The sequence below is a fragment of the Monodelphis domestica genome, chromosome 3 (assembly GCF_027887165.1).
Source record: "Monodelphis domestica isolate mMonDom1 chromosome 3, mMonDom1.pri, whole genome shotgun sequence".
NCBI lineage: Eukaryota > Metazoa > Chordata > Mammalia > Didelphimorphia > Didelphidae > Monodelphis > Monodelphis domestica.
Window position 1 is genome coordinate 470,095,883 of NC_077229.1, and position 23,929 is coordinate 470,119,811.

Below are 23,929 nucleotides of genomic sequence, written 5' to 3' on the forward strand. Positions count from 1 at the left end.
TCTTTTCAGTGAGGATAACATTGGCGCTATCTACCTCACAGATCTGGCATGAAAAATGTACTTTGTAAAATTTCAAGTCTATTAGTTTGGGGTGTTCCTACTGAGGGGGGGACAGGAGTCATGTTTAGGAGAATAAAGAGCAGGGATCAGCAAAGAGCAGTCTTGAAGGCCAAATCTGGGCCACTGCCTGCCCTCAAAGAGTGGTTTTTATCTTTTTTAATACAATAAAACTTTATTTCAAAATGTAGAAACCAATATAAACATGGCCTGTACAAAGCAAGCAGCAGTTGGCATTTAACCCAGGCCCCTGGTTTGCCAACTCTTGGCACAGGCTGGGGAAAATTGCAATTTATCTCTCCTCTACTGTCTCCCTCCCCACTTACCTACACACATACACAAAGAAGAGAGTAGAAAGATTAAAGAAACACTTGAACCATCCACAATGCTTCATTTTGTCTGGTTATGCCCTGTTATAAACCAAGTTGATTCTATGACCCAAGTTTCTGATCTATTCTCATTTTTCACCCCTTGGAGAAGACTGCTGAAATAGCTATAAATAAAAAATTAAAAACACACATTAAAAACCATACTAAAATGAACATTAACCTTAAAGGGAAAAAGAAATCACCAGAGAGTAACATGAAGCCTCAGGGAATGGGAATGAGAGGGAGATATTTCATGATTCAGTTCAACTCAGTTTAGTTCACTTTAGCTATTGCTTCAGAGAAATGAATTATAAGGCAATAGCAAACTGAAAATACTTTATGACATTTGGTTGTGTGCTTGCACAATTTGGCTCTTAGAATAGCAATAAGGAATATTTCTTAAGCTGTTAATGCATACAGTGAATTGTGGCAGACAAAGGTCCCTGATCTCATGGAACGGAGTAAAACGTCATTTACTGGGATAGCTGTTTTATACACTGTACAACAACACATAAACACACTGAAGAGGTACAAAGCAAAGGATGACGTGATGCCTTCCTTATGCCTCAGATCCCAGGCTTGCCTTGGGTATGCTGAGAGTACCTTCAAGCCCTTAGAATATTAGAGAGGTATGTAAAGTGAGACCATAGAAGACAGAGCACATTTTTAGAAAAAGGAAGGGTACTGGTTTTTTTAATTAAATTTTCTTTGTTATTATGCATTTATCAACAAACATAAAAATTTTACTATTCAAGGGAGGACCAAAAAAGAGGGGGGGATTGCATAGGACTCCATGAACTTCTTCCTATTTTGTAAAGATGAGACAAAATCACCATGTTGGTTTCTCCTTTTAAGCCTCTTTTTTTCTGATTTCATCTTTTTCTCTTTTTTTTCAACCATACCACCTGGCAAAAACTACATAGTAGAAGAATGAAAGTTTACTAAGTGTAATCCAATTAATCAATTAACCAGGAAGTGCATTTTAATTTGAATTGAGTATACAGTGTACACACTGCCCCCTTCTTTCTCTAGTATGTGATTATTTACCATAAAATCTAGTGAGGGTGAGCTCCACATCAATCTACCAAAGCCAATGTATTTTCTGTTTCCTTCTCTAGTCTGTGAACTTCTGGTATGTCCTGGTCATGAATGATGAGCACACAGAACGGCGCTATCTCCTGTTCTTCATTCTGAGTTGGGGGCTTCCAGCCTTTGTGGTGATTTTACTCCTAATTGTCCTACGAGGAATTTATCACCAGAACATATCACAGATCTATGGCCTCATCCATGGTGACCTGTAAGTACTTTCAATGAAACTTGTTGAGTTATTGAATGATTTACACAGCTGGAGCTTTCTACCTTCATGATTTCATTGCTGCCTTAATGATGTGATTTTAGGATGTTCCATCCTTCCTGCCCCAAAATAGTACTTACCTGCCTGCTTGTCTGCCCCAGTGTGGTAAATTCTACAATTTGGAGAGTCATTCTTTTCTGATAAATATTACCTCCTTAAGTTCATATTAAAATATACTAATAGCTGGAGCAGGAGTAACAAATTTAGTTTTTTGTTAGGTATAAACACCTTAGTTTCAATGTGTTTATCAGATTGAGGAGAACGATGGCAATTACCTGTCACTCAGATACTTGAGTGAGAAAGTTTTGTTCCCCAAAGACAAGAGAATGCTTTTAGAGGCACAGGATAAACTTTAAGTAGGATGCCACAATGGGGAAATTAGTGCACTGGGTAGGAGGGGCTGTGAAGGTTTTAGGAAGGTACAGAGAGAAAGCAAGGAGAGAACATGGAAGATCCTAAAGTTAAAAATGACCCACCTCCCAGTTTGGCAAAGAACTGTACAATATATACATGAATGCATATATAGTGCACATATAAATGTGCAGATGTGTCCAGTATCAATATAGCTATGGGACAGGCATCCATGTGTGTGGACATGTGTTCAGTAAGTTCTAATACACAGATTCATTACACATAGATACACGTGTGACATCTTCTATATAATATATACTAGACTATATACACTATATATTTTATAGAACATACAATACATGAGTGGATATACATTATGACATGTTATACAGTATATATGCCATATACTACATATGATGTATAATAATATATTGGAATATATGTAATAAATACTATATATGTATATATAGTCAGTCCTCAATATTCACACATTAAATTTAATGTCCAAGTATTTGTGTGATTTTATTAATAACTCCATTTTTACTTTCTTGTTGGCAACTACACACATTTGCAGCTATGCACAGTAAAGAAAAATATTGGAGGCATGATACATACAATTTTTGGAACAGTTGGTATCCTGTGAAGAGCTTCCCTGGTCTTGTTCATCCTACCATTGTAGAATAAAGAGCTCCCCATGTATTTGTTGCATATTTTTTATTCTTTGCCTTTAAAACTCAAGTTTTGTGTTCCATTTATGCCTCTAAGGCTTAGTACAACCAAATCTTTTGGTCTCTAAACCCAAGTGTACAAAGTCAGTGACGCAGTTTAGTGAGAAATTAGAAGTGTTAAATAAACTTCGTAAGAGAATGTCTGCAGCTGCTGGCCACTTGGCGACCTTAAGGATCTCAAATGATGTAGGGAGCAGATGTCACTGACAGATTATATGAGATTGGTTCATTCTTTATGGTTTCAAACATCATCTCCAAGCCAAGAAGGCAGAATGTCAGAGGTGATGTTGAGACTTCTTCAGTCTCAGTGTCTTCTAGGCAAATTCTCCCTTGGTTTTCAGAGAACAGCAAAAGTAAATAGGTTTACATCAGTACAGTATGCAGTGCAACACCTGCACACTGCCGTCTGACACAATAGAAGGTAAGACTTGGGTTAAAAATGTTTTAGTTTTTAAGAATTTTATTTGCTGTACAATATTCATGGTACTGTAGATTTCATGTGTTATGAAAAGTTAATAGTCTAAAATCAATTCTTAATTAAGATATAGCATAAAAAGTCACATAATTCTAGGGAATTACTAGCATGAAAAAAAAGTTTTACCTGTTACCAATTTTATTTTGTGTACTGACTATTATGGGTTATTTCATGGTTACTCTGTTAGGAAATGTCCATATTATCAAAATTAGTGTTTTGTTATAAAGAATCATTTGCAGAAAAATGGTATTTTCAGCAATCTTTTGCAAAAGATTACAGTTTTTGGTGGTCATGGGAACCTAATCTCCTATTTCCCATAGGTTCAATGTATCAACATCCACATTTTAAAATGTGCCATTTTATGCCCCACAAAAGTTGAGAATTGATTATAGTACATATTAATTATATATCTAGAAATACAGATTTTACTATTTTATACACATACCTATGTGGGGAGAGAGAGATAGAGACAGAGACAGAGAAGGAGAGAGAGAGAGAGAGAGACAGAGACACAGAGACTGTTTCATTACACATATGTTATTACTGAATCACAGAATCTCCAAGCTATGAGAACCTCAGGGACCAGCTAGTTCAAACCGTACCAGTACCAAATTTCTTTCTGTACATCACTGATAACTTATCATTCAGTCTCTGTTTGAACCTCTAGAAAAGGGGTGCATACTACCTTCTGAAACCTCCCATTGTTCTTTGAGAAGGCCATGATGGGAAGTTTTCCTAGCATAAAGTCTAAATCCACCTTTGCAAAGGTTCCCTTCTAGATCCAGACAGAACAAGTTTAATCCCTTTCCACTGTGACATCCCTGCAGAGACTCAAAGGGAGCTATATTACTTTACCCCTAAGACATCAGTTCTTCAGACTGTAATGCCCCTAATTACTTCAGCACTCTTCACGTGACTTGCATGGTCTCTTCGGTCTTTTAAGCATCCTGCTTACCTTTCTCTGAACTTTAAGTGTTCTTTCCTATACATAGAACTGAAGAAAACACTCCAGATGTACCTAGACTATAGGGACTTTGAAACAGCCACTAAATTAAACATGTCTGAGTAGATTAACACACCCATGACTTATTCATGACAACTATACTTTCAAGAGTATTTTGTAAGACTGGATCCTCTTAATTATAGCTTTTTAAACCTCCACTCACAAAGAAGCCTTTCAGAATCAAAACTCTTAACTACCGGGTTATGAGGGGAATAATATCAGTTAAAAGATGTAAAAAAAAATAAATAACAACCCTCAACCTAAAAGCACCTGCATAAATTCAAGGTATTATTATAGGTTATTTCCAAGTTTTACTGTTTAAAACTTCAATGAGACTTTTAGGAAGACCCTGTATAACACATCTGGTCTAGGCCCCAGAAAATATTAGATACTTGATTGCTGTAAGTAAGCACCAGAGCCATAACAGGAATGGAGTCATCAGGGCTTTTACCCATGGTGGAAAATTTAGAAGGTTTCAGCTCTTGTTCTGGAGCTGGCTCATACCAACTGATTGTCAAATTCTCAGTGTGGGAATTTACCCTTTGGATATTAGCAAATGCTACAAATCAGGGCTTGATTTATTGTTTTGTTCATTGTCTAGACTTAAGAATGTGATGAGGAAAGTGTTAATAATGAAGATTAAATTTTAAAGTATTTCCTACATACATTCTCCCACCCCTAGCCAGTTATTAAACATTACCAGCACATCCTGGTTCCAAAACTGTCCCTGATTATGTCACCCCCAAATTCTTTGATTTCAGACATGTATCCTTTCTCTTCAGTCGTCTGCAGACTGCTTGGTGTTCTGAGAAAGTCTCCTGAGCTTTATCCTAGATGGACCTTCTCTCCCTTCCAGCACATCCCCATCCTAGTTACTCTGCCTAAGTAAAAAAAAAATCATATAACTGGCAAAAAAATATATATACATATATACACTGAACATATAAGTATGGCATGGTAGAAATAATACTGGCTTAAGAGTCAGGGAAGCTGAATTTTAGTCTTAATTCTACCATTAACAATATATGTGACCTTGGATCAATCATTTAAGCTCTTGAACCCCTGCTTTCCTAATCTGTAAAATCAGGAGTGTGGAACGGATAGTCTTTAGGGTCCAGGTCTAAAATCTTATTTGCTTTCAAAAAAAAATCTTTAGCCCAGTACATTTAGAATCAAGGCTTGGATTCCATTGCTGTCTCTCTTACCAAATGTTACTTTGGGAAAATCTTTTTGCCTTTCTATCTGTAAAATGAGGAGGTTGGAGTGTCTGACTCAAATATAAATAAGGGATCATGAAAACATACATAAAGATACCTGGCCATGTATTGCCTTAGAAAACCACATAGTAACCTTATCTTTGTTCTATTTTATTTATTTTGTTAAGCATGTCCCAATTATTCTTCAATCTAGTTTGGGTTATACCCAGAGATTGTGGAATGGCTCAATGTCACTTGCAGTCATGTTTGATACCTCTAAACTAGATGACCTCAGGGTTCTATCTCTAAACTCTATTTATTACTCAGTCCAATTTATTTTTTCTTAAAACCTTGAGTTTCTGTTTTTGTTTCAGAAGGACAAGAGTTAGACAAATTGGGTTAAGTATCTTGCCCAGGATCACACAGCAAGGAAGTTTTGGGGTAGATTTGAACCCAGGACCTCCTGACTCTAAGCTTGGTGCTCTATCCACTTTGCCACCCAGCTGCCCATTCAGTTCAATTTAACAAGCACTTATTAATTATCTATTATTTTTAAAGCATCTTGCTAACATTATTGTCTGCAATGAAAAAGAAAAAAAATGGTCTCTATCCTCAAGGAGCTCACATTCTACAATAGGATACAACTTGTAAACAGATACATTGTGACTAAGGAGAGGAATGAAACTCTAGCACTTGGAAGATCAGTTTTAGCTAGAATTTGGAGGAAGCTTGAGTTGGGAAAAAAAGTAGTGGGGAGACTTCCGGTCAAGATGGCAGCTTAGAGAAAGCTAAAGTTCAGAGCTCCAGAAACCCTTCCTTACCCATCTCCAACTGAATGCTCCTAGGGCACCGAAATTCAAAACAAACAATAGAATAGACCCCCGGAACACTCCTCCTGGATCTGGATCAAAAGGTACGGCCCCCCAAAGGTCAGAACATGAGATCACTTGGATCTAAGGGGTAGGCAAAAGGAATGTCCCAGGACCCATCCCCCCCAACCCAGAGTGCTGAATCTGAGGCAGCAGCAGGAACCTCAGGGCAGGCAAAAGGGCCTCGGGAGCCGGCTATTCTGAAGGCCGCACCCTGAAAACAACCTGAGCCAGTCGCGAGAGCACCCAGACAGCAGGGAAACAGAGAGAGACAGGGGTAGCCTGTAGCCCCCTGACCAGACCCTTCCATCTGAGTCTCAACGAAGGTCCCTGCCTCAGGGCATACCCAGTCTGAGGGTAATCCTACCACCAGCCCTTGGAGCTCCGGAAAGCCACGGCCCCTCCCCCTCAGAGTGCAGGCTCCTCTGGCCAGCAAAGGCATTGAAATACATCAGAGAGTGTCAAGCCAGGAGCAGAGCATAGAAGTAAGGCAACAGAGAAGCATCGGGAGGGAACTGAGGAGGGTAGTAACACCGAAACACCATAACACCAGCAATTCTGGGCTTCCTGGGGAAGACAGACAATTTGCCTGGGGCTAAAGCCACTGAACACCAGACAGATAACAGAAGAGCCATCCCCCCTCACTCAGATAGAGATGGCAAACAGCACAGAAGCAAAAAAGCCTCAAAACAACAGGAAAAACAAGAAGGGGGCAACTTTGGACACATTTTATGGAGCAAAAATACAAAATACAGAAGAGATAGAAGAGGAAACACAAGCAAATGCGCCGAAACCTTCCAAAGGAAATGGAAACTCTCTACAAACTTTTGAAAAATTTGGATCAAAAATGATCAAAAAGATGGAAACCTTCTGGCAGGAAAAGTGGGAATTAATGCAAAAGAATTTCACGCAACTACAAAACCAGTTTGACCAAACTGAAAAGAAAAACCAGGCTTTAAAGGTCAGAATTAGGCAACTGGAAGACAACAAGCAGGTAAAAGAGCAAGAATCAATAAAGCAAAGCCAAAAGATCAAGAAATTAGAAGAGAACATAAAATATCTCACTGACAAGGTGACAGACTTGGAAAATAGAGGAAGAAGAGATAATTTAAGAATAATTGGAATATCAGAAAAGCCAGAAATAAACAGCAAACTCGACATCATAATACAAGATGTAATCAAAGAAAATTGCCCAGACATTCTAGAACAAGAGGGCAATACAGCCACTGAAAGAGCTCACAGAACACCCTCTACACTAAATCCCCAAAAGACAACTCCTAGGAATGTAATTGCCAGATTCCAAAGCTTTCAAGCAAAAGAAAAAATCCTACAAGAAGCCAGAAAAAGACAATTTAGATATAAAGGAATGACAATCAGGGTCACACAAGACCTTGCAAGTTCCACTCTGAATGATCATAAGGCATGGAACATGATTTTCAGAAAGGCAAGAGAGGTGGGTCTTCAACCAAGAATCAGGTATCCAGCAAAACTGACCATATACTTCCAAGGAAAAGTATGGGCATTCAACAAAATAGAAGATTTCCAACTTTTTGCAAAGAAAGGACCAGAGCTCTGTGGAAAGTTCGATATTGAAAAACAAAGAGCATGGAATACCTGAAAAGGTAAATATGATGGAAAGGGAAAAGGAGAAAATTGTTATCTTTTCTTTTATTCAAACTCTCTTCTATAAGGACTACATTTATATCAATCTATATATAGTAATATATGGAAAATTAATGTGTAAATAGGGGAAAAAGAAAAATCAAATAGAATAATCTTTCTCACACAAAGATTCACATGGGAAGGGGAGGGGAAGAAAACTCCTATAAGAAGGAGAGGAAGAGAGTTTTTACTTAAACCTTACTCTCAGGGAAATCAACTCTGAGAGGGAAAAACATCCAGATCCATTGGGATCTTGAATTCTATCTTACCCAACAAGGGTAGGGAGAAGGAAAAACCAAGGGGGGCAGGGAGGGAGGGAAAATAAAAGGGTAGGGAAGGAGAGGGGGGAAGGGGGAGGGAACAAAAAGGGAGGGGCTAGAAAGGGAAACATATCAAGGGAGGGGACAAGGGGGACTGATTTAAAGTAAATCACTGGATTAAAAGGTTAGAGCTAAAGAAGAAAGGTTAGAATTAGGGAAGGATATCAAAATGCCAGAGAATTCACAAGTCACAATCATAACTTTGAACGTGAATGGGATGAACTCACCCATAAAACGTTAGACGAATCGCAGAATGGGTTAGTATTCAAAACCCTACCATATGTTGTCTTCAAGAAACACACATGAGGCGGGTTGACACCCACAAGGTCAGAATTAAAGGATGGAGTAAGACCTTCTGGGCCTCAACTGATAGAAAGAAGGCAGGACTTGCAATCATGATATCTGATAAAGCCAAAGCAAAAATAGACCAGATTAAAAGGGATAGGGAAGGTAATTATATTTTGTTAAAAGGGACTTTAGATAATGAGGAAATATCACTAATCAACATGTATGCACCAAATAATATAGCACCTAAATTTCTAATGGAGAAACTAGGAGAATTGAAGGAAGAAATAGACAGTAAAACAATATTAGTGGGAGATTTGAACCAACCATTATCAAATTTAGATAAATCAAATAAAAAAATAAATAAGAAAGAGGTAAAAGAAGTGAATGAAATCTTAGAAAAATTAGAGTTAATAGACATATGGAGAAAAATAAACAGGGACAAAAAGGAATACACCTTCTTCTCAGCACCACATGGCACATTCACAAAGATTGACCATATACTAGGTCACAGAAACATGGAAAATGCAGAAAAGCAGAAATAATAAATGCAGCCTTTTCAGATCACAAGGCAATAAAAATAATTATCAGTAATGGAACGTGGAAAACCAAATCAAAAACTAATTGGAAATTAAACAGTATGATACTCCAAAATCGTTTAGTTAGAGAAGAAATCACAGAAACAATTAATAATTTCATCAAGAAAAATGACAAAGGCGAGACATCCTTTCAAACCTTTTGGGATGCAGCCAAAGCAGTAATCAGAGGTAAATTCATATCCCTGAGTGCATATATTAACAAACTAGGGAGAGCAGAACTCAATCAATTGGAAATGCAAATAAAAAAACTCAAAAGCGATCAAATTAAAAACCCCCAGTAGAAAACCAAACTAGAAATCCTAAAAATTAAGGGAGAAATTAATAAAATAGAAAGTGATAGAACTATTGATTTAATAAATAAGACTAGAAGCTGGTACTTTGAAAAAACAAAGAAAATAGACAGAGTACTGGTCAATCTAATTTAAAAAAGAAAAGAAGAAAAGCAAATTAACAGCGTCAAAGATGAAAAGGGGGACATCACCTCCAATGAAGAGGAAATCAAGGCAATCATTAAAAATTACTTTGCCCAATTATATGGCAATAAATACAGCAATCTAGGCGATATGGATGAATATATACAAAAATACAAACTGCCTATACTAACAGAAGAAGAAATAGAATTCTTAAATAATCCCATATCAGAAAATGAAATCCAACAGGCCATCAAAGTACTCCCTGAGAAAAAATTCCCAGGGCCTGACGGATTCACAAGTGAATTCTATCAAACATTCAGAGAACAGTTAATCCCAATACTATACAAACTATTTGACATAATAAGCAAAGAGGGAATTCTACAAACTCCTTTTATGACACAAACATGGTACTGATTCCAAAACCAGACAGATCAAAAACAGAGAAAGAAAATTATAGACCAATCCCTCTAATGAATATAGATGCAAAAATCTTAAATAGGATACTGGCAAAAAGACTCCAGCAAGTGATCAGAAGGGTCATCCACCATGATCAAGTAGGATTTATACCAGGGATGCAGGGCTGGTTCAATATTAGTAAAACCATCCACATAATTGACCATATCAACAAGCAAACCAACAAAAATCACATATTTATTTCAAAAGATGCAGAAAAAGCCTTTGATAAAATACGACATCCATTCCTATTGAAAACACTAGAAAGCATAGGAATAGGAGGGTTGTTCCTAAAAATAATAAACAGTATATATCTAAAACCATCAGCCAATATCCTCTGCAATGGGGATAAACTAAATGTGTTCCCAATAAGATCAGAAGTGAAACAAGGATGCCCATTATCACCTCTACTATTTAACATTGTACTAGAAACACTAGCAGTAGCAATTAGAGAAGAAAAAGAAATTGAAGGCATCAAAATAGGCAAGGAGGAGACTAAGCTATTGCTCTTTGCAGATGACATGATGGTCTACTTAAAGAATCCTAGAGATTCAACCAAAAACTAATTGAAATAATCAACAACTTTAGCAAAGTTGCAGGATACAAAATAAATCCGCATTAGTCATCAGCATTTCTATATATCTCCAACATAGTTCAGCAGCAAAAATTAGAAAGAGAAACCCCATTCAAAATCACCTTAGACAAAATAAAATACTTAGGAATCTATCTCCCGAGACAAACACATGAACTATATGAACACAACTACAAAACACTCTCCACACAACTAAAACTAGACTTGAGCAATTGGAAAAACATTAACTGCTCATGGGTAGGATGAGCCAATATAGTAAAAATGACCATCCTACCCAAACTTATCTATCTGTTTAGTGCCATACCCATAGAACTTCTAAAAAATTTCTTTACTGATTTAGAAAAAACCATAACAAAGTTCATTTGGAACAACAAAGGATCAAGGATATCCAGGGAAATAATGAAAAAAAATACAAAGGAAGGGGGCCTTGCAGTCCCAGATCTCAAACTATATTACAAAGCAGTAGTCATCAAAACAATTTGGTACTGGCTAAGAGACAGAAAGGAGGATCAGTGGAATAGACTTGAGGCAAGTGACCTCAGCAAGACAATATATGATAAACCCAAAGATCCCAGCTTTGGGGTCAAAAATCCACTATTCGATAAAAACTGCTGGGAAAACCGGACGACAGTGTGGGAGAGATTAGGATTAGATCAACACCTCACACCCTACACCAAGATAAATTCAAAATGGGTGAATGACATGAACATAAAGAAGGAAACTATAAGTAAATTAGGTAAACACAGGAAAGACTTTAAAACCAAGCAAGACATAGAAAGAATCACAAAATGTAAAATAAATAATTTCGACTATATCAAATTAAAAAGCTTTTGTACAAACAAAACTAATATAATTATAATCAGAAGGAAAGCAACAAATTGGGAAGCAATCTTCATAAAAACCTCTGACAAAGGTTTAATTACTCAAATTTACAAAGAGCTAAATCAATTGTACAAAAAAATCAAGCCATACTCCAATTGATAAATGGGCAAGGGACACGAATAGGCAGTTCTCAGCCAAAGAAATCAAAACTATTAATAAGCACATGAAAAAGTGCTCTACATCTCTTATAATCAGAGTGATGCAAATCAAAACAACTCTGAGGTATCACCTCATACCTAGCAGATTGGCTAACATGACAGCTATGGAAAGTAATGAATGCTGGAGGGGATGTGGCAAAGTAGGGACATTAATTCATTGCTGGTGGAGTTGTGAACTGATCCAACTATTCTGGAGGGCAATTTGGAACTATGCCCAAAGGGCGATAAAAGACTGTCTGCCCTTTTATCCAGCCATAGCACTGATGGGTTTGTACCCCACAGAGATAATAAGGAAAAAGACTTGTACAAGAATATTCATAGCTGCACTCTCTGTGGTGGCCAAAAATTGGAAAATGAGGGGATGCCCTTCAATGGGGGAATGGCTGAATAAATTGTGGTATATGTTGGTGATGGAATACTATTGTGCTAAAAGGAATAATAAAGTGGAGGAATTCCATGGAGACTGGAACAACCTCCAGGAAGTGATGCAGAGGGAAAGGAGCAGAACCAGGAAAACATTGTACACAGAGAGTGATACAATGTGGTACAATCGAAGGTAATGGACTCCTCCACTAGGGACAACGCAATGTCTCTGAACAATCTGCAGGGATCTAAAAAACACTATCCACAAGCAGAGGATAAACTGTGGGAGTAAAAACACCAATGAAAAGCAACTGCTTTACTACAGGAGCTGAGAGGAAATGACTGAGGAGAGACTCTAAATGAACCCTCTAGTGCAAATACCAACAACATAGAAATAGGTTCAAACCAAGAACACATATGAAACCCAGTGGAATTGTGTGCTGGCTATGGGAGAAGTGGTGGGAGGTGGGCGGGGGAAGGAAAATATAATGATCATTGTTTCCAATGAATGATGTTTGTAAATAACCAAATAAAATAATGTTTAAAAAGTAAAAAAAAAAAAAAAGAAAGTAGTGGGGAGGGAGCCCATTTGAAGCAATGGGTTCAACTTATACTAAGTTGGCAGGAGATAAAATGCCAAATTCTGAGTACAGGAAATAGAACTGTTTGGCTGGGATGGGAAGGGAAGTAATGGGAAATAAATCAGAAAAGTTAGGCTATGGCCAGGTTAGGAAAAATTTCAAATGTTATGTGGATGTTTTATCCCAGAAATAACAGGGAGACACTGAAAATTCTTGAGCAGGGAACTGATAAATTGTCAACATATCACTGAGGTCATCCATTCTAACTCCTTCATTTACAGCTGAGGAAACAGTCCTGAGGGGAAGTTAAGTAATGGACCAAAGTCTCACAGGTAGTAAGTTGTAAAGCCAGCAGAAACATGTTGCCACCCCAGGGTCAGTCCACAGAGTTGGGAAGATTACTTTGGTGATGGAGTGAAGGGGAAAGAAAGTACAGAGGAAAGAGACAAGATGCAGGCAGACCAATAAGGAAGACATAGACCTCCACAATGGCACTTTTACCACACTGGTAGCTACATTTATTTTAGTAGCATCCAAGAAGAGTGACTTTGCATAGAATTCTGCCCTATAGTGAATACTATGGAAAGACAGTATATATAAGAGGTGGATCTGGGTTCAAGTGCCTCTGGCACAGGCTGACTATGGGACCCTGGACAAGTTTCAAAATCTCTCAATGCACTAGTCAGACTATAAATTGTAGGAAAGGAGGGCATTTCCTAATCTGGGAATTCCCTATATAAATGAAATTACAGATTCAGGTCCTTAATCCTACAAAAAGAAAGTTTTTGTGTTTATCATTTGTTTACATACTGATTTCCTAGAATGCAAGATTGTGCCTTTTAACTGTTCCATTCTAAATTTCTGACCTGTGAAGCCAAATCTTAAAAAGTACCTTCTTTCACTTTATAACATACAAAAATGAGTACCCAAGAGAAAGGGATGTTTTTTCTCCATTTTCAGAAAGGTGGCAAGAAGAGGAAAGGGTTCCTCTACAATGCATAGGCTATTTTGGCTAGTATTTAGGCTTAGGAGTGTTGATCATCAAATACATGTGAATAAATGATGATATTACAAGAGATAGGATTAAATCCTATCTCTTGATGATACTAAAAAGCAAATTAATTAATTTACAGTTTGATTCTTCAGAGTGTTTGGGTGTCAATGTATTAAATAAAACCCCAAAATGTATTTTAAACCCTTACTTTGACTTCCTTCTTCCGAAACCAGTCAATTCATATCTTTTGATATGATTTATGAGTTGGGGAATAGCAGTTTTATTGTGTTTTCTATTTACATTGACATAGCCATTGTATCTTTTAAAAATACTTGGTTGTTGTTTTTTTTAAATAAGGAGAGGCTAAGCTCAGGGCTAAATGATAATTGCCAAAGTGCCAAATGTATTAAAATTCATCTTTGCAAGATTTTGATATCACTGAATTATTAAACTAAAAGAGGCTAAACAAAAGAGGCCAATTACTTCTTACCCTGCTTCTAGGGAGGACACACCTAAGATATTCCTTTGAAAATGAGTCTGACTTGTAAATAAACTAAAGTCATAGATTCCATTATTCAGTCAAACCCTTGTTCTAATATTGGGATGTCAATTATCACATCCATACAGATTTAAATCTCATGTATCTATCTCAGGATTGCACTCAAAATATCTTCCTCATCAAAATTCAGTCTCCAAGGCTTTAAAAGCCTTCCATTTGAATAAGGAAGGTCATTCCAGGACTTGAAGTCATTGTGAAATAAAGGCTCACCTACAGTGGCTACCCAGTGGTCATAATTTCTCTTTTAGCAAACAGTTTTGTCATAATGGATTCTAAATGGATAAATAACAACTTTAAGGGGGTTTGGGGAGGGGTTAATAGTCACTTGTACTTACTGAGTCTGTGATGATATGTTCTATAAGTACTAGTGATGCTATTTCCTAAGGAATGGTTGTTAGGCTTTGTGAAATGATTCAGAGCAATAGATTGTGATAAAGGCAGGTATAACCTGGGATCAAAAAATTGTATGGTGGTTTTGGAAAAATGTTTATATTGTTTACTCACTGAATTTCCTTTCATAAAAAACAACAACAACAACAAAGACAGTACAAATAGAGGAGGGAGCCACCAGGAATATCCTTATTTCACAAGATTATTGGATGATAACTTCAGAATTAAAAGGGATAATAGAGGTCATCTTGTCCAACCTCTTTATTTTAAGTGTTTCCATGAGGCTTAGTACTGTGTAGTGGCTCATCCAAGGTCAAAATATTAAGTAGCAGGGCTCAGATTTTTACCTGGGTCCTCTGACTCAAAATTTGTGTTCTTTCTAAAGTCATGAACTCAATTATTACTTTTTTTTTTACTACTACTACTACTACTACTACTAATAGTTCTATAAAAACTTTTATCATCAAAATGGAAAGTGATAAAGTTTACATTTACTTTAACAGTAAAGTACAAATCATTATATAGCCTCAGTCCTTGTGTCCCTCTGCAACCTTTTCATTCCACCTCAATGTACAGATAATAAAATTATATGTATATATGGTTATGTAAATAATTAACATTAACTATAATATTTATGAGCATATGTAGGCTAGTCTTCACAATTGAAGGATAGAAAATAAAAAATAACCAGTATCATTCAGAAAATGTCCATTTCAATCTGAATTTCTGAGGTATCTTTTGGGGCTGGCTGTTTTCCTAGAAAATTAATCTTCATTGAAAAATAGTTTAAGTGACCTTAAGAAGATCAGTTTTTTCATCTATTTCTGCTTGTTTCATTTTTAAAATGAATTCATTAGGGCAAAGAAAGTCTTGCCTTTTTTACTATCTTCTCTCCCTAGCTAACTTTCTAAATTCCTGCATATATTCTCAGGGGGCAGTATTTTTATTTTTAATGTATTTTAACTTTTTTCCAGGTTTTGGCATATTTCAATCATAGAATAATGGATTTATAGCTAAAAAGAGGTCTCTTTAGTCCATTTCCCCTAGGTGACAGAAGTGAAAGTCCTCTGATTCTATATCTAGTACTTTTCCTACTGTACTACTATGACAGGCCACATGACATTTAATGGAGAGAAAGCATGCCCTAGAATGGGAAATGCCAGTTTAAGTGCCACCTCTGATTTATCCTGACTGTGTGATCCTGGACAAATCCCTGAGGGTCTCAGAATTGCAGACACCACTACAAGACAGTAAATTGCAGAACAGGCAATGATTTGCATTGGCAAAGGGCATTTCCTCATTCAAAATTCCTTACATTAATAAAAACTAAAAAAAAAAGAAACAACATAAACAGTCACTGACCCCTGTTTTGATTCCCTGGTTACTTGAAAGTCATTTAAGCACCAGGAAAATGACATACACAATGGCTACATTGATGTAAACAGAAAGCACAATAAAATTGCTATTACCAAACTGATAAATCATATCAAAAGTTATGAACAGAAAGGTTCTAGATGAAGGAAATAAAAACTACATATAACTGTATGAAAAATGTTCTAGATCATTATTGATTAGAGAAATGAAAAGCAAAATAGCTCTGATATACTATCTTACATCTATCAAATTGACTAAAATGATAATAGAGGATTGTACAAAAATGGGGACATTAATATATTGAACTATGAACTGATGCAACCATTTTGGGAAGCAATGTGGAATTATGCCAAAAAACTTATAAACAGTGTGTATACCTTTTGACCCAGTAATACTACTATTAGCTTTATTTCCTAAAGCAATCAATAAAAAGGAAAAGAACCTATATGTTCTAAAATATTTTTAGCAAATCTCTTTGTTGTGGCAAAGAACTGGAAATTGAAGGGACACAAATCAGTTGGAGAATGGCTAGACAAGTTGTGGCATATGGTTTTGATGGAACATTAATTATTGTGTCATAAGAAATGATGAGCAGGTTAATTTTGGGAAAACATAGAAAGATCTACATTTATGAAGAGTGAAATGAGCAGAAGTAAGAGAATGTTATATATAGCCACAGAAAATTTGTTTGAAGAATGACTTTTGTATGTTTATCTCCAGAGAAAGAAATGAGTAGAAATAATGAAGTCAGTTTTATATGTACATATATCTTTTTATCAAGAAATTCTTTTTCTAATGAAGGGAAAGGAGGGAAGTAGGGAGTTAACTAGCTATTTTAATATAACAAATAAACAAATACATTTAACTTTAAAAATTTTAATGACCAAGTTTACACCCTGAAAATTTTGAGAAAAGGACATTATTCCCTTCTTTGCTAAATTGGGAAACTTTTCCATTGTAATGGAATGTTCTTTCCACTTCTAGACACATTCATTTGTGCTAGTTTGTTTTGGTGAGCTGAATTTTTCATTTGTTTTGTTTGTTTGTTTGTTTTTTACAAGAAGACTCCTCCCAGGGTAAGGGATCAGGAAGGGATGTATTTAGTAATGAATGTTACCTAAAAATAAATAATTAGAGAAAAGAAAAAAGGTCAGTTTCTAAATCCTATGCATAATTTAGACAAACTTCATCCCCCTCCTGGAAATTCAAATCTAATAACTGATAGGTATACAGGGAAAGGATGTGTTTGGTGACTGCTTTTATCTGCATCAGTACTACCCTCACATGCCACCTGTTACCTCATTGGTGTGAAATAATTCATATATACATACTAAATTGCTACATCATGGGAAAAGAATTTAAACCTTAGGGAATTAGTTATTTGGAATATTATTTTAAAATAAAAATCAGTGTTTTTAGATTGAGTGTTTTAGAAGTATTTTAAGAACATAGACAAATCCATCTGTATTTTTGTAAGTAGTGTTTTTTTTTTTAAATCAGTTTAATCTTAGTGCCACCTGGGATGAATTCTTTTTAAAGATGCCATGTTTTATAGATAAATAATAGAAGTAGTGATGAGTGAAGAAGCAAAATATATTCTGGCCAGACTGGTAGCTTTCTTTGCTAGAAGGCACAAGATTCTAAAAGTTGCCAATAATTATATGTTGAGCAACTTCTGAGTAATAAATATTGCTCCTTTCATTGTGGATAATATTAAAAAAGTAGAAACATGGCTCTTACTACCCAATACAAGTCTGTTTTATTAAGTTTCTGTCAGGGTTGTAATTAGGGTAGAGTAATAGAGACTTGTCCCAGGTTACTGACTTCCTGGGGACTGTTCCTCCCAGTGGCAAATATCTTGTTCTCTAAGCCAGTTCTGGTAGTCTTCTCCTATCCCTGTACCCTGTACAAAGATACTGTTACTGCTCCCTCACTATGTCCCAGTTTATTACAGCCAAGGTCCCATTGCTGTTTTTCCCAGTGTCTGGGATACTTGCCTTATCCTCCTATTATGTCCCTGACTACCTCATATTTCACTGTGCCTTCTCAAAGACCTCAGCTACCAGTGTGACTGTATCTAAACAAGGTAGCTTGTTCTCTGAGTATCGCTCTGTATTTTGAGGATGGAGCAGTACTGTTCGTTCTTTTCATGGTGATGCCCGAGATTGGCAGTGGTGATATTGGTGCACATTGGCCAAGGTGAGATCCCAAGGCCTTTCCACACCCCCAGTGGTGAGCTTTCTTGGCTTGACTCTGCCTTGCTTTTTTCCCTAGCAACTGACCCAGCTTCCTCCCCTGGGGCTGCCTCCACCCACGTTTTATATCCAGAGATCTTTGTCTCTGTCTTCACAAGATTGTATCCAAAAGCCTCTCCCATGATGGGCTTTGTGTTCCTAGTTGTAAGGTCTTTCCCTTGACCTATCTCCCCACCACCAACTCCTTGTTCAAATTAATTTGCTTCAGGCACCAAAATTCCTGGCAGTCATGATGTTCACTTCTAATTTACAGGGCATTGTATTGGGTGCTGGACTACCATGGGGAACACCAAGGAGGGCAATATGACTAGAATTTAGAATGTATGAGGGAGAGTAACAAAATCAAATTGACAACAATCCATCTGATCTCAGGATTATATTCATGCTGTCTTTCTTCAGTCAGATGGCAAATATTTTTAAAGCACCTACTATGTGTAAAAAACATTGTTCTAGGTGTTCTTATATACCAAGTATCTAGACTACAAGTAACCTACACTGGCCTTTATCAGACATGCTAATTAGGACAATCCCTTCAAAATACTGAAATACCTACTTAAAATGTCATTTTGAATTGTTTTTAATAGATAAAATTCTATCAGAGTAAACTCTTCAGTCATATTCTTGAATTGAAATTTGGATCTAATGAATATATATCACATACCTAGTCTTAAAGATCAGTACCCACTCTATAGTTAATCAGATAATGAAAAGGGCTCTAAACCCAGGAAGAGGGCCAAAAAAGAATACCTCACTCCCTACCTACTCAGAGATCTTGGGTTTGTTGTGAATTATGTTCAGTGGGGTGGTAGATAAAGTAGGTTTATGTAGTGGGAGAAGGATGTTTGAAGTGTTTGATATGGGCATAAATAAAGAATAAAGTTAAATAAAGGATTAATAAAAGTTTGGTGAAGATCTCCTCTTTCTGGAGTATAGCTTGGATGACAGGAAACATAAGAAGGGAGAGCATATAATTAAATATTAAGTTGTATGGTATAGTTTATTCATTATATAATAACTGGGAGAAAGGAAAGATTACAGTGGTTTATAAGCAAATTTTCAAAGAAGAGCCTAGCCTAGTGCCTTGAACATAGCAATACCTAATTAATGCTCCTTGATTTACTTATTGCACTAACATAGGCTTGGCTTTAATGGAATGTCAAATTTTAATTGGGAAAGTTAGGGCAAAACATTGGCTTGTATTCCCATCTGTGTGGGTACTCTCTCCAGTGCTATAAAACTCTATAAATCCTACCTTGAGAAAGGATTGAGTTGTGTGACCTTGGGCAGATTTCTCAGCCTCCATGGGTCTTACTGTCTTTATCTGCAAAGTGATAACAGATCTGTATCTAGCATCCTTTTTATATCCTGAGATGTCCATGACTTTCAATGACTCCACCATCAAGGCTAGAGCCTTCCTCTACATCTCCTTTCTGCTGACAAAAACACTTCGCTGTATTTATTAAATATTTCAATGCTTGTTAAGAATGAAACTTCACATCCTTTCTAATTTGATTCTTTGACGTTTGTGGGACAGGCCTGTGATTTTATTGGCATAGTATGATAATACTAGTAAATATAGTCTTGGGCAATCAAACTCATCTACCAATGCACATTGGTACCTGCTTGCTCTGAAACTTTCATATGCCAGGCACAGAGAGTGGCCTGAGGTACGAAGGGGTTAACAGAATTCTGTAGGCTTACACAGACATTATGCCCCCAACATAAGATTTGAATCCAGGCCTTCCTGACAACAAAACCTGTTTTCTATCTCCTATCCTGTGATAGTCTCTCAAATGAATATTTGATCAGAATTAAAACTAACAATGCCCTAGTGGATTTTAAATTTGAGATTCAAGCTTTTCTCCCATGATAAGGAAAGCGAATGACTCCAAGAGCACCTAAAATCGAATCTATTTTTCTTTTTTTTCCCTCTAAAAGGAAAGAAAAGCATGATATGGATTTATTATTGCTTTATTGTCACTCGGCCAAATGGACTCAAAGTATTTCTCTGCTGGAATATTATACTTTAAGGTAGTATGTAAAGGGTTTTAATTCATCAAAAGATAAGAAAGAAATGATTCTCTTGGGCACTTCATGCTAAAGTTAGACAGTCTTTTAAAGATTGTGCCTTTTATCTTGTAAATGAATACCATTCTGCTTAAATAAAAGCCAGAGTCTTGATAAAGTAACTGGTTTAATTTATTGGCTTTGCTATATAATCAAACTTCAAAAGTATCAAAATCTGAAACCTGTTACTGTGAATGCTGCCAAATGGTCCTCTAGATACCAAAACTCAGCTATGAAAATAGAGGAGTCCTACAAAAAATTAATTGCTCTTTCTAAAGTTTAAGACAGGTGTAGCTTTCCAAGCTGCCCTCTCTATCCTTCCTTGGCTTTCCTTGGGCAAAAAATTAGCTTCTGTACTTCATTTGAGTAGGTGGGAGAAAAAAATGCAGAAAGGGAGCCTAATGCGTTTTTCTCATCCCTGAGCTCCATTGTGACTAAACTGAATAGATGAGTAAAAGAGTAAGAATCTTTGAGATTTACTCAGAAATAGCCTTGCCCTCCTGGGGAAAGTGACAATGTGAGAATAACAGCAAGAAGACATTCCTTTTTTTTTTTTTAACCCTGCCAGCAATAGTTAGCAATGGAAGAAGTGGGCTTGGATGAAGATGGCATCATAAGAAATAGTTTATATAGTAGGTTAGAATGGGTTAAAAATTATGTAGGTATTTGAAACTACATTCTGTAGTTGCTACAAGCAGAGATGAATTCTGGGAATAGTCTGAAAAGGCTGAAACCCAATCTGAATATATTCCTTCCATATTTCTGCAAAAGTTGCCTTCCCAAGATGAGTTTCCTTTGCAATTCTAGCTCTTGGAACCCTAAACTTCCTTTAAGCCTCAGGTCTGATTCCATCTCCTAATGAAGCCACTCTGATCCCCACCAGTTCTTCATCCTTGTTTTCCTCTAGTTATCATTTAACATATGGCTTATATTTTGTATCTTCCACTAAGTAGAACATAAGCTTCTAGAAGGGAGATATTTTATTTTTGTCTATTTTGTTACAATGCTTAGCAAAATATCTTGCACAAAAAACTGTATCACAAATGTTTTTGAATAGTTAATGGGTTGAATTAGGCACGTGGAATTAGTGATAGTTTTTCTCTGTCCCACTGTTAACACTTTGCTCTCTGTCACAAAACTATAAGACTCTCCATTCTGTTAGCATAATGGTGCATGCCCAAAATTGGGGCTGGAAAGATGTCATTTTTTCAAAGATTTCTAAGGTACTTATTTGTAATCTTATGCTAATTTCACCCACAGATCAAATAAGCAAAGATCAAATATTTATTGAACACCTGATAAGTGCAATATAAAGGAATAAACCTTGGCTATTATTCCTGTGGTAAAGCAATTTACAATTTCTTTGGAGATGTTAAAATAATCTTGGGAGAGATTAACCAAAAAGATATATAAAAAATATCCAGGGAGAGACACTACAGAATTTACAAGGCAACACATGCTTAATTGCCATGTGAATTATACAGGAGTTTAGATGAGGGATAGAATGCCTGGAGGTGATCCAAGAAGCCACAAAGAGGACTAGTCTCTGAACTGAATATTGAAAAATGATGTGATTTGGACAAACAGAGAAAAATGGATAGACTATTCCAGGTTGCTCAACCAATTTAAGCAAAAATATGAAGTCTGGTAAGTACAAATAATATTTTGGGGGTGACAAAAATAGTTTTTCTGTATCAAGGAATTATTGTGCAATAGGGGTAGATAAGATTAGAGAGATATGATGGGACCTTGAATGCCAGGTAGTGAAATTTAAATGTGGATAACACATTTGACAGAGAAGAGTTTTTAATATCTAACTCAAATCAGATAAAATATTTGTTTAATTTAAAATTTTATTTTTATTGTTATGTAAAACACACTTCTCTATTGGTCATTGTTGTAAGAGCACACTCAAACATAACCCAAACCCCAAAATCAAACCATAAATACACTGATATGAAAGGTGACTCCAACAGTTCTTTTTCTGGATGTGGATAGCATTCCCCCTCATTAATCTTTCAATATTGTCCCAGATGAGTGCATTTCTAAGAGTAGCCAAGTTTTTCACAGCTGATCATCATCATACAATATTGCTGTTACTGTGTACAATGCTCTCCCAGTTCTGCTTATTTAGCTCTGCATCAGTTCCTGCAGAGCTTTCCAGCTTTTTTTTCTGAAATCGTCTTGCTTATCATTTCTTATAGCACAATAGTATTCCATCACTAACATATACTACAATTTTTTCAACCATTCCCCAATTGATGGACATCCCCTTAATTTCCAATTCTTTGTCACTACAAAAAAAAGCTCCTATAAATATTTTTGTACAAGTATGTTCTTTCTCCTTTTTTATTATCGCTTTGGAATTCAGATCCAGTAGTGATAATATAGGATCAAAGGATATGTACAGTTTTATAGTCCTTTGGGTATAGTTCTAAACTGCCCTCCAGAATGGCTGGATAAGTTCACAACTTCACCAAGAATGCATTAGTGTCCCAATTTTGTCACATCCCTTCCAACATTTATTATTTTCCTTTATTGCCACATTGGCCAATATAATAGGTGTGAGGTGGTATTGCAGCATTGTTTTAATTTGAATTTCTCTAATCAAGAGTGATTTAGAATATTTTTATATGATTGTAGATGGCTTTGATTTCTTTATGTGAAAATTGCTTGTTCATAACCTTTGATTATTGTCAATTGGGGAATGGGTGGTATTCTGACTTAGTTCTATATGAATTTGAGACATTAGGCTTTTATTAGAGAAATTTGTTATAATTTTTTCCCCAGTTTGTAGTTTCCCTTTTAATCTTGGTTACGTTAGTTTTGTTTGTAAAAAAAAAAACAACTTTTAAATTTACTATATTCCAAATTATTCATTTTATATCTTATATCTTTTATATCTTTTGATTGGTCATAAATTCTTCCCTTCTCCAAAGATCTGTCAAGAAAACTATTCTGTATTCCTCAAATTTAGTTATGGTATCATTATCTAAACAATATACCCATTTTGATATTATCTTGGCACAGGGCTTGAGGTATTGGTCTGTAACTAGTTTCTGCCATACTGTTTTCCAATTTTCCCAGCAATTTTTGTTAAATTGTGAGTTCTTATTCCAAAAGGTAGAGTCTTCAGGTTTATCAAACACTAGGTTCCTAATGTCATTTACCCTGTTATTGTGTTTCCAGTCTACTCCATTGATTTACCATTCTATTTCTTAGCCAGTACTAGACTGTTTTGATGATTGCTACTTTATAGTATATAGTGTGAAATCTGGCATTGCTAGGTCATCTTAACCATCATATTTTTTTCATTAGTTCCCTGGATATTCTTGACATTTTATTCTTCCAGATGAATTTTGTTATTATTTTTTCTCATTCTAGAAAATAATTGTTTGGTAGTTTTTATTTGGTATTGTACTAAATAAGTAAATTAATTTAGGTTGAATTGCCATTTTTATCATATTAGCACATCTCACCCATGAACAATTAATATTTTTCCAGTTGTTTAGTTCTGACTTTATTTGTGTGAAAAGTATTTTGTAATTGTATTCATATAATTCCTGAGTTTTTCTTGGCAA

The 23,929-nt window shown here is 36.0% G+C and overlaps 1 protein-coding gene across 1 annotated transcript in view; it reads left to right on the forward strand.

The window, feature by feature from the left end:
- The window catches only part of ADGRV1 (adhesion G protein-coupled receptor V1), a 778,411-nt gene that overhangs the window by 483,838 nt on the left and 270,644 nt on the right, over positions 1 to 23,929 (forward strand). Inside the window, exon 85 of the mRNA XM_001366741.4 lies at positions 1,544 to 1,722. Coding sequence (XP_001366778.3) covers positions 1,544 to 1,722 — 179 coding nt within the window. The remainder of the gene's footprint in view (positions 1 to 1,543; positions 1,723 to 23,929) is intronic.